Raw genomic sequence first — 13,820 nt, 5'->3', positions numbered from 1 at the left:
GAAAGCTACCAAAGCACCCTGGTGCCTTGTCCCTGTCCCTGTGCCGGATCAGAGGGATGGTGGAGGGGGCACAGGGATTTGTCGCTTGCTGGGACACCCAAATACCCAGCTCAGTGCTGCAAAACATGGGGGTGTTTCCATTCCCCACCCAACTGCCTTAGGGGAAAACTTCTGCCTCTCTGAACTTTGTTGCCTCTCCTGAAATTCTAAAATTGCAGGGGAGAGGCTGCTGGGGGGATCTGACCCCACTCTTCACCTGCCCCTTGCCGGGTTTTACCGTGGGGCAGGGAGCTGCTGCCTTCTTAAGAAACCAGACCCACCGGTGGTCTCAAGAAATCAGACTTGCCATCTTCCCTCTCTCCTGGGTTTGTCATCTCGAAGGCCACAGCCCCCAGATTCCTGGCGGAGCTCTGGCTCTCTGCAACAACATAGCTCAAATTCCTGATCCTGCCGATAGGACCAGCTCCTGGGTGAGGGGGGGCTCCCAGCTGCTCCACAGCTTTGCTCAGTCCGGGGTGAGGGACTCCTCCTCGGGCTCACCCTGCTCCGCACCCCCAGGCTCCCACCAGGGTTTGCTTTGGGTCTCGTGGGCTCCACTCCCGTGGTCTCAGTGTCTCCAGTCTGACAAACCCTCACACGCTTTATTTGACCTCCTGCAGCCAAAAAGCTGCTGGGTGAGTGGCTCCTTGAGTGCCCTGAGTGCAGGGAACAAACCTCTCAGAGCATCAAGAACCCGGTGGGGCTCCTCAAACATGTCCCTGTGGGAGGGGTGACCCCAGCGAGGTGCCGCGTGGGGCTCCACAGGCCAGGGAGCAGCTGGGAAAACAGTGGTGTGATGCTGGGAAAGCCTTGGGACAGCCCAGGCCACGCTGAAATGGGGCTGCTCCACGTGGGGAGGCTGAGCAGGGCACCCCGCTGCCCAGGCCGGGGGCGGGGGGGATGACCCAGCCTCCTGGGAGCCACCCTGGGGAGAGGGACATCCCTCTTAGGGACACATCCCAGGTCCTATCGGGATGGGACTGGAGCAGGGCAGGGTCCTGCTGGGTGCGGACCCTGCCATTCTTTGGGAAAGGTCTCACTCGGGACGCCCCGACACTGGCAGGGCGGTGGCTGCACGTTGCTGTAGGTTGGGGACACTGATAAGCTGTTGCAAAACTCTTACTAAGGCAAAATAATTTTAAAAAGTGTGTTACAATTGCGTAATTTGTGATTCTTAGCAACAGTTGATGTGAGCCCCGTCTGCCCTGGTCTTGCCTGGGGTTTCTGCTGGGTTTGCAGTGCCACCCATGCGGGGGACGGAGCATCACCTGGCAGGAGCCGCTGCTGCTGCTTGCAGAGGAATCCGGCTCCGTTGATCTCATTGCAGGATTTGACCCGCCTTTATTGTTCAACCCAAGCGTGTGTGTGCATGTACGCAGACAAGAACCTCTACAGGAGCTGTTTGCTAGACTCACCCAGTTACTGGGAACAGAACAAACTACCTTTCCCCTCCCCACACACACACACTCAGCGCTGCAGACAAAAACCTGGGCACGCAGGAGAGCTGCAGAGACACAGCTGGGAAAGAGCTTCCCTACTCGGAAAGCTGTCCGGATCCGGCCACCTCTCTGTGACCCTTTACCGGCTGAGCAGGTACCTCCAGTGCGCCAGGCAGCGGCGCAGGGTGCTCACAGGGCTGTTGGGGACCGGCAGGTTGTGGGGGGACAGACCCCACAGTGCTAACGGGGTGCAGGTGAGAGCTGTGCGCTGGCTGGGGTGCCCGTGCCTACGGTGGCCAGAGGTGGGGACCCCGACACCGTGCAGTGCTATGTCAGGACCCCACAGGCAGTGCTGGGGTCCCTGGCCCATGGGGCTGCGCACCCCGGGGAGGGATGGAGGGGGATGGCACAGCACGGCATCCCAAGGAGCAGGAATGGCCATCCCAGGCCCTGCTCCTCTGTCCCACCACCCTCCCTGGGTGCCGAGAGAGGCTGAGCCCTCCCCGAGAAAGCGCACAGCCCCGCTCTGCTGCGTTTACCCCAGGCAGGAGCCGGGCGCTTTCGTGCTCAGCACCCTGCACCCACGCGGGGCAGGACCCGGTGGTGACGCAGCGGGCTGGCACGCTGGGGGCTGGTGAGGGTGCTGGGCTTCGCGGGAGGCAAACCGGCACTGCAGGCAGAGCCGAGCACACCTGGAGCGTTGCCCCTGCTCCGCCTGGCTGCCCGCCAGCGCCAGCCGGGCTGCGGGGCTCCCACGGTGCCAGCCTGGCATCGGCTCGGCACAGAGCTCACGTCCCCTTCCCACCCCACCAGGGGTCCATGGCTGGAGCTGGCACTGGGAGGCAGGTGGGTGCTGGGTGGCATCGCCGGCAGGGCACCGGGGCTGGAGACATGGGAGACTTGGCAGGCTGGTGGGGGGGCACGGGCCCTGGGGGCGTGCAAGGGCTCCAGGCAGCAGCCATCAGCGCAAGCTTTTGGCTGAGGAGGGGAAAGCAGCAGCTCCCCTCCCCGTTTTAAAGCGAAGGGCTGGGTGGGAGCGCTGCGATTGCTCCCCACCCTGGCTCGCTGCCGGGGGTTTGCCGGGGAGGAGGATCTGCTTTTGGACAGGGCAGTGAGCACAGGTGTGTGAGCGCGGGCAGAGGTGCTGCCCTGGCACTTGGCACACGCTGGCACAGGACCCCGGCTCGGCTTCTTGGTGCGACCCCGGGCCAGCAGCGTGGGAGCGTGGTGGTGGGTTCGCGGCTTGCTGTGGGGTGGCCCTGGCCAGGGACGGGCTCCCAGGCAGCCCCATGGGCTCCAGGCAGTGCTCCAAGCTCTGATCCTTCCCCACAGCCCCGGGACCATCTCGCCAGGCCACACAGCTCTCCTCGGACAAGAGGACTCAGATCTTCTGTGTGCCATTGCGCCCTCAGCCATGCCCTGAGCAGGGAAGGAGCCTGAGCCGCCTCCAGGTACGTCTCGGGGGGCACTGGGCAGCAGCTCCTGCGGGGGGATGCAAGTGCATGGTGCTGATTGACCTGAGTAGCTGGAAAGGAAGGAATTAGCGCTTGGGGTTGAAGGAAACTTTTGATCCAGCCTGGAACTGGAGCTGCCTGCTGGCTCCTGGGCTGTCCTGTACGCCCCAGGCAGGCATTTCAACAGCCAAAACCAAAGCATTTGTCTGGAAAAAAACCATATTTTTCTTACACAAACCACCTCTTTTAGAAAACACAGAAATGAAATGTTGGGACTGGTGATATCTGGGATGTGGTCCCACTGGAACCAGCCACGGTGCTGCCTCCCTGGCCCCGGCCCCAACCTGCTGGGCCAGTTTGGGCTCCTGCGGGGCTTTGGCACATTCCTCCTGCCAGAGCCACAAGCACCTGGCGCTGCAGACTCCCGGCAGCCCATCTCTGCAGACCCCTGGCAGCCCATCACTGTGGACCCCCAGCAGCCCAGTGCTGTGGACCCCCAGCAGCCCAGCGCTGCAGACCCCCAGCAGCCCAGCACTGCGGACCCCCAGCAGCCCATCAATGTGGACCCCCAGCAGCCCAGTGCTGCGGACCCCCAGCAGCCCAGCGCTGCAGACCCCCGGCAGCCCAGCACTGTGGACCCCCAGCAGCCCATCACTGTGGACCCCCAGCAGCCCAGCGCTGCAGACCCCTAGCAGCTCAGTGCTGCAGACCCCCAGCAGCCCATCACTGAGGACCCCCAGCAGCCCACTGCTATGCACCATGCTCTGCAGGCACAGACAAACCATTCCCGTGGCGAGCAAGAAGCTGCTCTGCAGCGTGTCCTCGCCGGCAGGCACAGACCCGCAAAACTTGGCAGTTCCTTGCAAAAGAAGATTAATTCTTGCAAAGGCAAAGGAGCTGCAAAAAGTCTCCTCTGGTCATTGCTGGTGCTCGGCTCTGTCCTTCAAGGGCTTGGCCCTCCCTGCTTACCACAGGATCGTGTGATGCTTCACTCTGGTCTTCACCCCTACACCGCACAGCCCGCCATGCTCGTATCAGTGGTGGTGTGCATTGCTCAAAGCAACGCCTTAAAAGCAGGGACGGACCCAGCCTGCCATTCTGTGAAGCCCTCTGTCAGGGGAGACACCTTAACAGCACAGAGTCAACAGTGGCCAACTCACCTCCGGCCAACCGTCACCCGGGTTTGCAAACCCAGGGGCAGTGAAGCTCTGGGTCTGGCGTAGCGTGCCACCCTGCTTGCACTGGGACAGCCCCATGCCGAGCTGCGGAGCCGGTTTGGCCAGCACAAGCCCTTGGGGCTGCCAGCAGCGCTGCCGGGAGCGGGGTGCCAGCTAGGGTGAGGTGCCGGCAGCATGCACAGACTCTCCCTTTCAGCAGCCCCGCTTTCACCCGCGCTTGGGCTGCCTCAGGCGTCACCTGCGAGAAAGAAAACCCATCCCTGCCATGCCCCAGCATCCGGCTCTGCAGCAGACGCTTCCCCTTCAGCTCTTGGCATTAGCAAAGCATGGCGGCTGGTTTAGCCCATTCTACCCATGTAGAAACTGCGGTTCAGGGAAGGCTGGGACCACACCTGAGATCCCCTGGGGTGTCCCTGGTGGTAAAGGCTCCCATCCATCCCCAAAACGTGCTGGTGCAGGGGAGTGTGGCTGAACCACACAAAACCCTGGGGAGGGAAGAGGACGAGCCTGGGGAGCGCGACCAGGAGCTGTGCTGGTCCAGTGCTGCAGCCGAGCGGAGCCAGCTCAGCCCTGCCCCTGCCAAGGCGCTTTCCCACCGGGTCCCATTGCACAGGTGGGGGTCCCGCTGCCCCCATCCTTCCCACCGTGGCTCTGATGCATCAGGGGCACATCAGGCAATCAACGAGCTTGTGCCTCAGTGCTGGGCAGCCAAGGAGGGGCTGGCAGGGCACTGGGGGTCCATCCTAGTGGCCATCAGCATGTGCCCCTGTGGGCAGCGGGGGAGAAGGAAGGCATGGTCGGGGGTGGAACTGTGCTGCAGGGTCCCCTCCTGCCCCCATCCCAAGGGACCGGTCAGCTTGCGGGGCTGGTGTCCACACAAACCTTTGCTTTGCTGCCATGCCCAGCACCCTGCACAGCTGCCCCTGCCTCCCGCCTGGGCGCAGCCTCTTCCTGTTGATCCTGGCCCGCTCCAGCGGATTGCGCTGCCAATTTACACCGACGTGCGCAATCAGGCCGGGGACATGGTGGCAGGGACTTGGCCAGGTGGCTCATCCCTTACGGCAAAGGCTCCACCAGAAGGAAGTGCAGAGAGGTTGAGTCACCTCTGTCAACAGGAGCATGTGAGGATGGGCTTTACTGTCTGCAAATGAGATGGTCCCTCCACCCCAAATAAGTGGCACATGGTTGGGGAGACAGTCCAGGAGGTCAATGAGATTAAGTGCAGCAAGAGGTGAGCTGCCCCATGGCCATCTCCCGCTGCTCTTCACCCACGGCTTCTGCTGCTGTTTCTCCAGGTTGGGTGACTCTGGTCTCCACCAGCTACCATGGACTGGAAAACACTGCAGGCGCTGCTCAGCGGGGTCAACAAATACTCCACAGCTTTTGGCCGCATCTGGCTCTCTGTGGTCTTCGTTTTCCGTGTGCTGGTCTACGTGGTGGCAGCTGAGCGTGTGTGGGGAGATGAGCAGAAGGACTTTGACTGCAACACACGGCAGCCGGGCTGCACCAACGTCTGCTATGACCAATTTTTCCCCATCTCCCACATCCGACTCTGGGCCCTGCAGCTCATCTTTGTCACTTGCCCTTCCCTCTTGGTCATCATGCATGTGGCCTACCGGGAGGACCGTGAGAAGAAGAACCGGGAGAAGAATGGGGAGAATTGCCCCAGGCTCTACAGCAACACGGGCAAGAAGCATGGCGGGCTGTGGTGGACCTACCTGCTCAGCCTCTTCTTCAAGCTTATCATAGAGATCCTGTTCCTCTACCTCCTCCACAAGATATGGGACAGCTTTGACTTGCCACGGCTGGTCAAGTGCTCCAACGTGGACCCCTGCCCCAACATTGTAGACTGCTACATTGCTCGGCCAACCGAGAAAAGAGTCTTCACGTACTTTATGGTCGGGGCCTCAGCCATCTGCATCATCCTTACGGTCTGTGAGATCTTCTACCTCATCTTCAAGCGGGTTGTCCAGAGTGCACGGAAGTGGAAGAAGTCCACCAAGCGCTCCGTCAGCTACAGCAAGGCCTCCACCTGCCGGTGCCACCTCAAGACGGAGGAGAAGGACAAGTCCCAGATGAGGTGGGTGGCAGCCCTGTGGGCTTTGGCTCCCAACCTGACTGCTGTCTGATGGGTGCTGGGAGGGCAAGAGGGAGGGAGAAGTGTCCTGGATTGTGCCAGGCTTGGCTGGCCACAGAGGTGACCACCAGTGATGCCACCAGCCAGGACCTCGATGGCTGAAAGGGGAGGGGGACACATCCATGGGAAGTCTCCTGCTTGGGAGCATGGGCACGTCCCTGGGTGTCCCAGCGGCGAGGGCACACTCGGTGGCAGGTGGGTGCTAGCTGCCCCCGGGCATGCCTGAGGGTGTCTGTTCTTCCCACAGAGGAGAAGAGCTGTGAGCTCACCCGTCCCAGCCGGCTCGCCTTCCCCTTGGCCCAGCAGCTTTTCAAGCCTGCTAAGTCCCTGAACCCTCAAGAGTCAACTCATGAAAAATGACTAAGCCCAGAAAAATGAAGTCACCCCGAGCGAGGCCCACGGGTGCCTGAGCAGACGCAGGTGAGGCGAGGGCAGCCCTGGAGCTCTGCCAGCTGCACGCGGCAGCGCCGCGGGGCTTGGACATCCTGCCAACGTATAGATGCCGTGCATGACTCCGCCGAGCAGCCAGCCCCACCGCAGCAGCCAGCTCAGTCCTCCCGGGCAGCGAGCCCAGCCAGGAGCTGCAGGGGTGAAGCCATCGAGCTGGGGGAGCACAGGGGACTGGGGCTGGCAGGAGGGAGCGTGGGGACTCCTGTGTCCCAGCAGCTTCTCTTGGGTCCTGCAGCTCTGCTGCTCACGTGCTGGGTGTGAATGCATCAGTGCCCAGCCAGGGATGGTGTCACCTAGCGCGGTGACAGTCCTCCTGGCTCGCTGTGCCCGTACAGGCACAGTCCCAAGCACAGTTTCATCCTCCTTTCTTTTCTACCAAGGAACCAAAGAAATGCTGGGCTCAGCGCCGTGGCCAGAGCCCTCCTGGTGCGCCCAGAGTAATCAGAGAGGAGCAGGGCTGCAGGCTGCTCCTGGCTGCTCCCTTTGCCAGCACTGGGGCAGGGGCAGCCTTTCCCCCTTCGCTCATGCAAGCGCCATGCCAGTGTCCCACCCAACTGCCCGTGCTGGTTCTGCTGCTTCTCTTGGAGCCTTTGCATCCCCCCTCACCTCCTCTGGATGTCACAGATAGCATAAGTCATTGATCCAAAATACATCGTGTTGTTTGTAGACGGTGGGATCTGCTCTGCACGCTTTAAATTGGGAGGACTGGTAAAGGCAGAAGAAATGGATCTGCAGAGGTTCCCCAGAAGCCCACAGCTGGGTCCTCCCCACTCCTGCCTCAGCTGGGGCTATGCGGCTCGAGCCCCGGTGCCGGTGTGCCCGGTGTCCGACCACTCCGCCTCCTCCCGGCTTGTCACGCATCGTTAAACTTTAATTCACCAGAACCGCACGCTGGCCCCCGAGGAAATCACGGAAGGAGCAGCATCAATTATTTACTAAATCTTGATAAATATTACAATAAATAGAAATTATTTCCATTTAATCTCTCCTTAAGCGGTGCTACACGGAGGGTCTGCTGGCTTTCCGGCCAGCCCACGAGCGCGCCGTGGTGTGCGCTGCCACAGCCAGGGCTCGTGCTGCTGTGGGAGGCTGTGATGGCAATTCCCATGCTGCTGGGGCAGTGACACGTCTCTGCGCTGGGACACAGAGCAAGTGCTTCCAGCACGGGCTGCTCCCATGGGCACCCCAGCACCATGTCACCTGTGTCACCTGAGGTGCCAGCCTCAGTGCCAGAGGAAAGGTGCTCCAGGAGGTTGAACAGCAGAAGGTGGCTGACCAGGAAGAGGCTCTGGAAGCCACAGGGGTCTGCTTTGGGACACCCACACGGCTCACTGGGGGTCTGTGGCTGGGGCAAGTGAAGCCCGCGCTGGGCACCGTCCTGGTGGGTAAAGCAACGTGGGAGCAGGCGTGTCTGCTGTCAGAGCAGCTCTGGTTCCCTTGTGGGTTTGGAGCAGCTCCCCAGAAGTGATCGTTTCCACCCGTGGAGGGCTGGGGGGGCTCAGAGCATCGCTTGGGGCAGGCACCGAGAGGGGACCATGCCGTTTGGGCAGCTACAACCCAGGGGTGGTGGGAGCGGGAAGCGGGATTCATGGTGGGCTGGCTGGGAGACGGGCCGTGGGCTCTGCAGCACCCTGGTGCCACGGCATGGAGCAGCACATGGGCGTCACCTGAAGCACGGCAATTATTTGATATTAAATATAACGATGCTATTCCGGCTCTGCCCTCGCTCAGCCCCGGCACTGTCTGTGAGAAGGAAATGCCATGTCTCGGTGCAGGAGAGGCGGCAGCTCCCAGTTGGTGTGAACTGGCCTAGTTTCTGGTTTCGGTAGCCCAAACCCGAGCCCACCGCCCCGGCTGACCCCACACAGCCCACACCAACCGCGCCAGCCCTTTGCGGCCGTGGCAGGACAGCGGGTGGGGGCACACACAGCGGGTCTGCCCCCCTCCCCAAAGGCAGCAGGACTTAAGCCTGTGCGTAAACCACCAGCATCAGCCCCCCCGCTCCCCGCTGCGGTGCCTCCGCACGCCCCGTCGGAGCAGCCGACGGCAAAGCCCCGTTTGAACCGGGCGGCGGGTGCCGGCCCGCGGGTCCCCGGCGCAGCTCAGCCCCGGGGCCGGGCGGCGGCGGGCTCCGGTGTGGCTCCAGCACCACCCAGCGCCCGCCGCGCCGCACGGACCCGCGGGGGCACGGGCCGGGGACCGAGCATCCCCGGGGGACCGAGCATCCCCGGGGGACCGAGCCTCCCCCCCGGCACCCCGGGGCATCTCCCCGGCCCTGCCGCCCCGCACCAACAGCGCGGCGGCTGTAGGGGCGCGCCGTGGGGTGGCTCGCCGGGGGTCCCCACCGGTGGGCAGGTCCGTGAGCCCCGCGGGTCCCTGCCCCGCTCAGCGGCTTTGCCGGAACCGGGAGCGAACGGGCGGGGAAACCCGGGGCTTCCCACCGCCCCCGGTGGCGAGGGGGCCGGCTGTCCCCGGCGCCCCCCCCCCCCGGGGCCGCCCCCTCGGTCGGGGGGTGGGGGGCGGCCCCGCACACCTGAGGCTCGGCGCTAAGCCCCGGCCCCCGGTTTCCTGCCCGCGCTCCTCCCCCGGCTCCCCCCGGCCCCCCCCGGCCCCGCAGGGCCGGAGCCGCCCGGGCCGCTCACACCCAGCGCGGCCCCAGCCCGGCAGGACGTGCCCGGCGCGGCGGAGGTGAGTGCGCGCTGCCGGGACCCCGCGGCGCCGGGACCCCCGGGGGGGGCACTGGGGACACGGGTGCCTGGGGTAGGGGCACCCCACCGCTGGCACCCGCTGTCAGCCTGGGGCACCCCGCTGGCCCCATGCGGCTGGGTGTCCCTTTAACGGCCCAGCTGGCACCTCTGCCTGCTTAATTGGCAGGGGTTAATTAGAAGCCAGGGCTGCGGCTGTTCCTTCTCTCCCAGCCGGGCTGCAGGGCTGAGCTCTGCTGGGAGGGCTGGGCTCACCGGGGGTGAGGCTGAGGCACCCCCGGAGCGACAGCAGGTCAGGGTGCGGTGAGTGGTCTGGGGGGTCCCTCGGCTGGGGAAAGCCCTGGAGGGGGGAGCGGGCTGGGTGCCATCACCCCCCAGCGAGGGACCCGGCTGGGGGCTGTCCCTCCAGTTTGGGGTGAGCCCTGAGCAGGTACTGGGGTGGCTGCGGTACCCCAGGGGTTTGCGCTTCCCCCCGTTCCATGACCCTGGTGCTCTCTGCCCTTCGGCAGAACCGGGGCAGTGGGCTGCAGGAGAGGCAAATCTGGGCTGCTGCTCCTGTGAGCCCCCCCGTGCCCCCTCTCTGGGTGCTGTGGCCAGGGGATGCCCCCAAACCAGCGGGGCAGCGAGCATTTTGCTGCGGGCTGTGTCCTGGGAGGGGTACTGGGTGCTGTGCATGGGATGGTGCTGGGGCGGGGGATCCCCTCGGTGCCTCTTCTCCCCCAGCCCCGTGTTTCTGCACTGGGGTGTAGGAGGAGCGCTCCTGGGCTCAGCAGCGCTGCCTGGCTCCCTCCCTTAGGATGTTCCTTGGTGGGTTGCTGGGACCCTCGGCAGAGCAGCTGCGTCCTGAGAAAGCGCAGGGTTTAGGTGGCCCCGTCTGCCCCGTGCTCTCCAGTGTGGAAACGGAGAACTGACTTGGCTCCCCTCCTCTCTCCGCTGGCAGAGGCACGAGGCTCCCTAGAAGATGGGTGACTGGGGGTTCCTGGAGAAACTGCTGGACCAAGTCCAGGAGCACTCGACCGTGATCGGGAAGATCTGGCTCACCGTGCTCTTCATCTTCCGCATCCTCATCCTGGGCTTGGCTGGGGAGTCAGTGTGGGGGGACGAGCAGTCGGATTTCGTGTGCAACACCAAGCAGCCGGGCTGCACCAACGTCTGCTATGACAAAGCTTTCCCCATCTCCCACATTCGCTACTGGGTGCTCCAGTTCCTCTTTGTCAGCACCCCAACGCTGATTTACCTCGGCCACGTTGTCTATCTCTCCCGGAAGGAGGAGAAGCTGAAGCAACAGGAGAGCGAGCTTCGGGCTATCCACAGCAAGGACCCAAAGATCGAGCAGGCCCTGGCAGCTGTGGAGAAGAAGATGTCCAAGATCTACATGACGGAGGATGGGCGGCTCAAGATCCGAGGGGCGCTGATGTGGACGTACATCATCAGTGTGATCTGCAAGAGCATCTTCGAGGCTGGCTTCCTCGTTGGCCAGTGGTACCTGTACGGCTTTTCCATGGTGCCCCGCTACGTGTGCAAGAGGGACCCCTGTCCCCATCAGGTGGACTGCTTCATCTCCCGTCCTACCGAGAAGAGCATCTTCATCATCTTCATGCTGGTGATGGGCTTGATCTCCTTAATCCTGAACCTCCTGGAGCTCTTCCACCTCTGCTGCAAGAGCCTGCTTGGCAACATCAAGAAGGTGTCGGGGCCGAGCCAGGACGGCTTTGCCCCCGACATGGTTGTGGGTCCCTACCCACCCAAGCACTACCCCTTCCTGCCCATGGCCGAGAGCCACACGCCACCCTACCAGGCCTACAACAAGCTCTCCAGTGAGCAGAATTGGGCCAACTTCCACAACGAGGAGAACCTGGCGCTGGGCAGTGGCAGCAGACCCCTCTCAGACCCCTACACCCCCGGGGCTGCTGAAGCCCCCACACCGGAGGAGAAGCTGTGCAGCCGGCCCGGGAGCTCAGCCTCCAAAAAGCAGTACGTCTAGTGCCGGGCTGGCCCCGGCTGGCCACGGGGACCTTCCCGGGTCCCTTGTTCCTGTGAAGGTGCCGTCTGGATGGGCTGCGGAGGCTGTGCCCGGGGGGACCTGCCTGCCCCGGGAGGTGATGCTCAGGAGCGGGGCTGGATGCTGCCCTGGAGCAGAGCCTCCACGCTCTCCTCTTTTCCCCACAGACCTTGCAAGGAAGGAAACTGCAGAAAGTTCCCTGGGACGCTGTGTCCCGTGTGCCTCGCTGCGGGAAAGGGAGAAATCCCTCGAGCCACACAGCTGGGAACAGGCTGTCCCCAGGGCTGTGGCAGGAGGCTGGAGCCCCGGCTAGCGTGAAAGCTGGGCCTGTGGCCCTGGGAAGCCACTTGCCTCCACAGGCAGCGGGCTGAGCCCAGGAGGGCTGGGGCAGCGCTGCCTCACGGGTCCTGGCCACCAGCCCCATCCTGTTCCTGTGGCCACGGCTGCGGGCCAGCAGCTCCTGCCCCAGGGCTTGCTGCGGGAGCTGCCCCCTTCCCCACAGGGCATGGGGGGTTAAGCAGCAGCTCGCAGCTGTGGCTCTGCAGCCACCCACTGATCCCCATGGCTGCAGGTCACTGCTCGGGTGCCCTGGGGCTGCGAGCCCCCAGCCCTGGACCCTTTCCCACTTGGTGCGTGTCTCTAAGTTATTTTTAACCTGCTGGCCTGAGCATGGGGCTTTCTGCCTTCAAGGTGCCGCTGTGTGGGATCTGGGGAGCCGTGTCCAGCCTGGCCGAGTGCCCTGGAGCCCTGTGGATTTTTCCAGGAGGAATTCGCCTAGCAGCTGCTGGGTTTGGGGGGTTATTGGTTTTATTACTTTGCACTAGTCATCTCCTGCTGTGGGTGGGGGTGTTGGGGGGGGGTATGGAAGAATCAACAGCCGCCACATGAGCAGTCACCCTGTCGTCCCCAGCCCACCGATGCTGTGAAAGGGGAAGGTCCTGCGTGACCCAGGCACGAGCGTGGGATGTGGGTGCTGCCCTCAGTGCTGTTTCCTTTCCTCCTGGCAGACTCAGTGTTGCATCTTGTTGAATAAAGTTGGATGAATGAAAAAAGGTGAAGTGTGGCCTGACTGTGCTTCCTGCAGCCACCAGCTGTCCCTGGGAGGGTGGGTGCGGGCCTGGGGCTGAGAGGGAAGCTGCTGCCCTGTGGGGCTGGGGTCCAGGGGGGCGTGGGCACCCACCCACTGAAATCACAACCCTCCCTGCTATAGTGTCCCATCCCCTTGAGCCAAGCCTCAGCCCAGAGGCTGTCACTGGGCCATCTTGGGACAGGCGCCCGTGACCCAAAGCAGGGCTCAGCTCCTCTGCCCCTGCCCTGGCTGTGCTGCAGATAAACCGAAAGGCGGCCCTGGAGCTGCTCGTGGCTGCATAATAGGTGGAAATGAGCCACAGATAAAGGCACACAATGCGGCTCGGGCTGTTGTTTAGTTTCTCTGGCCAAGCCAGCCCAGGGCAGAGCCTGCTCTCTGCCGAGGGCCTCTTCAGTGAGGGTGGGACGGGCTAAAAATACCCTGGAGAAAATAAAATATGGGTGATATCGGGTAATATCGCTGCCACTGGCTGCTGGAGGAAGAGAAGAGGGAGGCACCCGGCCAGGCTGCCCTTGGTGCAGCGCCTGGGCTGGTGGCCGAGCCTGCCTTTGGCTCCCCTCCCTGCTGGGAATAACAAGGGGGGTAAAATCCCCTGGGGTGGGGGTCTAAGGTGCACACTACCAGCTCTCAGCCCTCCCCTGCACCCTCCATGAGGATGCTGGGGAAGATGCTCTCCAGAGGGACCCTGCCCTGCTCCCCCTGTTGCCCAGTGGGGGCTCCCGGAGCACCCCAGTGCAATGGGGGACCACAGCCCAGCGGTCCCCAGGCATCAGCAGAGCTGCAAAGCCCCACCAAGCTGCAGCTTTCTGGGGGAGGGGGCCAGTCTGGTGTGCTCAGCCAGGAGGAAATACCCGTGTGAAAGGTAACGGTGCAGCCATGCCGTGTGTTTACCCGCCGGCAGTGTTCCCCCGCTCACCTCCCCTCTCCTGGGCTGATATTTTTGTTGGCACCAGGGGAGCATCACGCTTTTCCGAACGGCCTTGCAAGGTGGAAAACAAGACGGCCGAGACCCCCCCTTGCCTGGACGCTGTGCCCGGCCACGGGTGCTGTGCAAACACAGCTCCGCGTCCCGCTATTGTTCCCATGTTGTGACAAGGCAGCTCGGGGCAGCTGGTGTGACCTCGTGCCGCCGGGACCTGCCCGCGCCACATGCCAACAACAACAGCGAGGGGCTCACCTGCGCGGTGGGACCGGGGAGGGGGCGGCCGTGGGGCCGGTGTTGGCAGCAGCCCCCCAGAAGGCGGGCGGGCAGCCCTTAGGCAAATAAAAGTTTGCAGCTGATAAGGGTGCAGGCTGTCCCGGAGAAGCCCTTTGGCACAGCTCGGG

The 13,820-nt window shown here is 63.4% G+C and overlaps 2 protein-coding genes across 3 annotated transcripts; both read left to right on the top strand.

Moving 5' to 3' along the window:
• Nucleotides 1–2,825: 2,825 nt before the first annotated feature.
• On the top strand, nucleotides 2,826–6,810 carry GJB3 (gap junction protein beta 3). 2 transcript variants are annotated; one of them, XM_040587319.1, is made up of 3 exons: nucleotides 2,826–2,929; nucleotides 5,406–6,190; nucleotides 6,495–6,810. In XM_040587319.1, exons 2-3 carry the CDS (start codon nucleotides 5,436–5,438, stop codon nucleotides 6,508–6,510), a joined length of 771 nt encoding a protein of 256 aa, XP_040443253.1. In that variant the 5' UTR covers nucleotides 2,826–2,929; nucleotides 5,406–5,435; the 3' UTR covers nucleotides 6,511–6,810. The 2 variants fall into 2 exon arrangements, with proteins under 2 accessions (XP_040443253.1, XP_040443252.1); XM_040587318.1 differs by lacking the exon at nucleotides 6,495–6,810 and having other exon boundaries at nucleotides 5,406–6,239.
• Nucleotides 6,811–9,236: 2,426 nt separating this feature from the next.
• On the top strand, nucleotides 9,237–12,456 carry GJA4 (gap junction protein alpha 4). The gene is made up of 2 exons (XM_040588528.1): nucleotides 9,237–9,385; nucleotides 10,343–12,456. Exon 2 carries the CDS (start codon nucleotides 10,364–10,366, stop codon nucleotides 11,384–11,386), a length of 1,023 nt encoding a protein of 340 aa, XP_040444462.1. The 5' UTR covers nucleotides 9,237–9,385; nucleotides 10,343–10,363; the 3' UTR covers nucleotides 11,387–12,456.
• Nucleotides 12,457–13,820: the final 1,364 nt, after the last annotated feature.

The sequence above is a fragment of the Falco naumanni genome, chromosome 3 (assembly GCF_017639655.2).
Source record: "Falco naumanni isolate bFalNau1 chromosome 3, bFalNau1.pat, whole genome shotgun sequence".
NCBI classification, from domain to species: domain Eukaryota; kingdom Metazoa; phylum Chordata; class Aves; order Falconiformes; family Falconidae; genus Falco; species Falco naumanni.
The sequence above is the reverse complement of the archived record's forward strand: the minus strand, read 5'-3'. Positions and strand labels throughout refer to the sequence as shown.

Bases quoted from the DNA above. Each gene is read 5' to 3' on its own strand.
- GJB3 (XM_040587318.1), top strand. From the start codon at position 5,436: ATGGACTGGAAAACACTGCAGGCGCTGCTCAGCGGGGTCAACAAATAC.
- GJA4 (XM_040588528.1), top strand. From the start codon at position 10,364: ATGGGTGACTGGGGGTTCCTGGAGAAACTGCTGGACCAAGTCCAGGAG.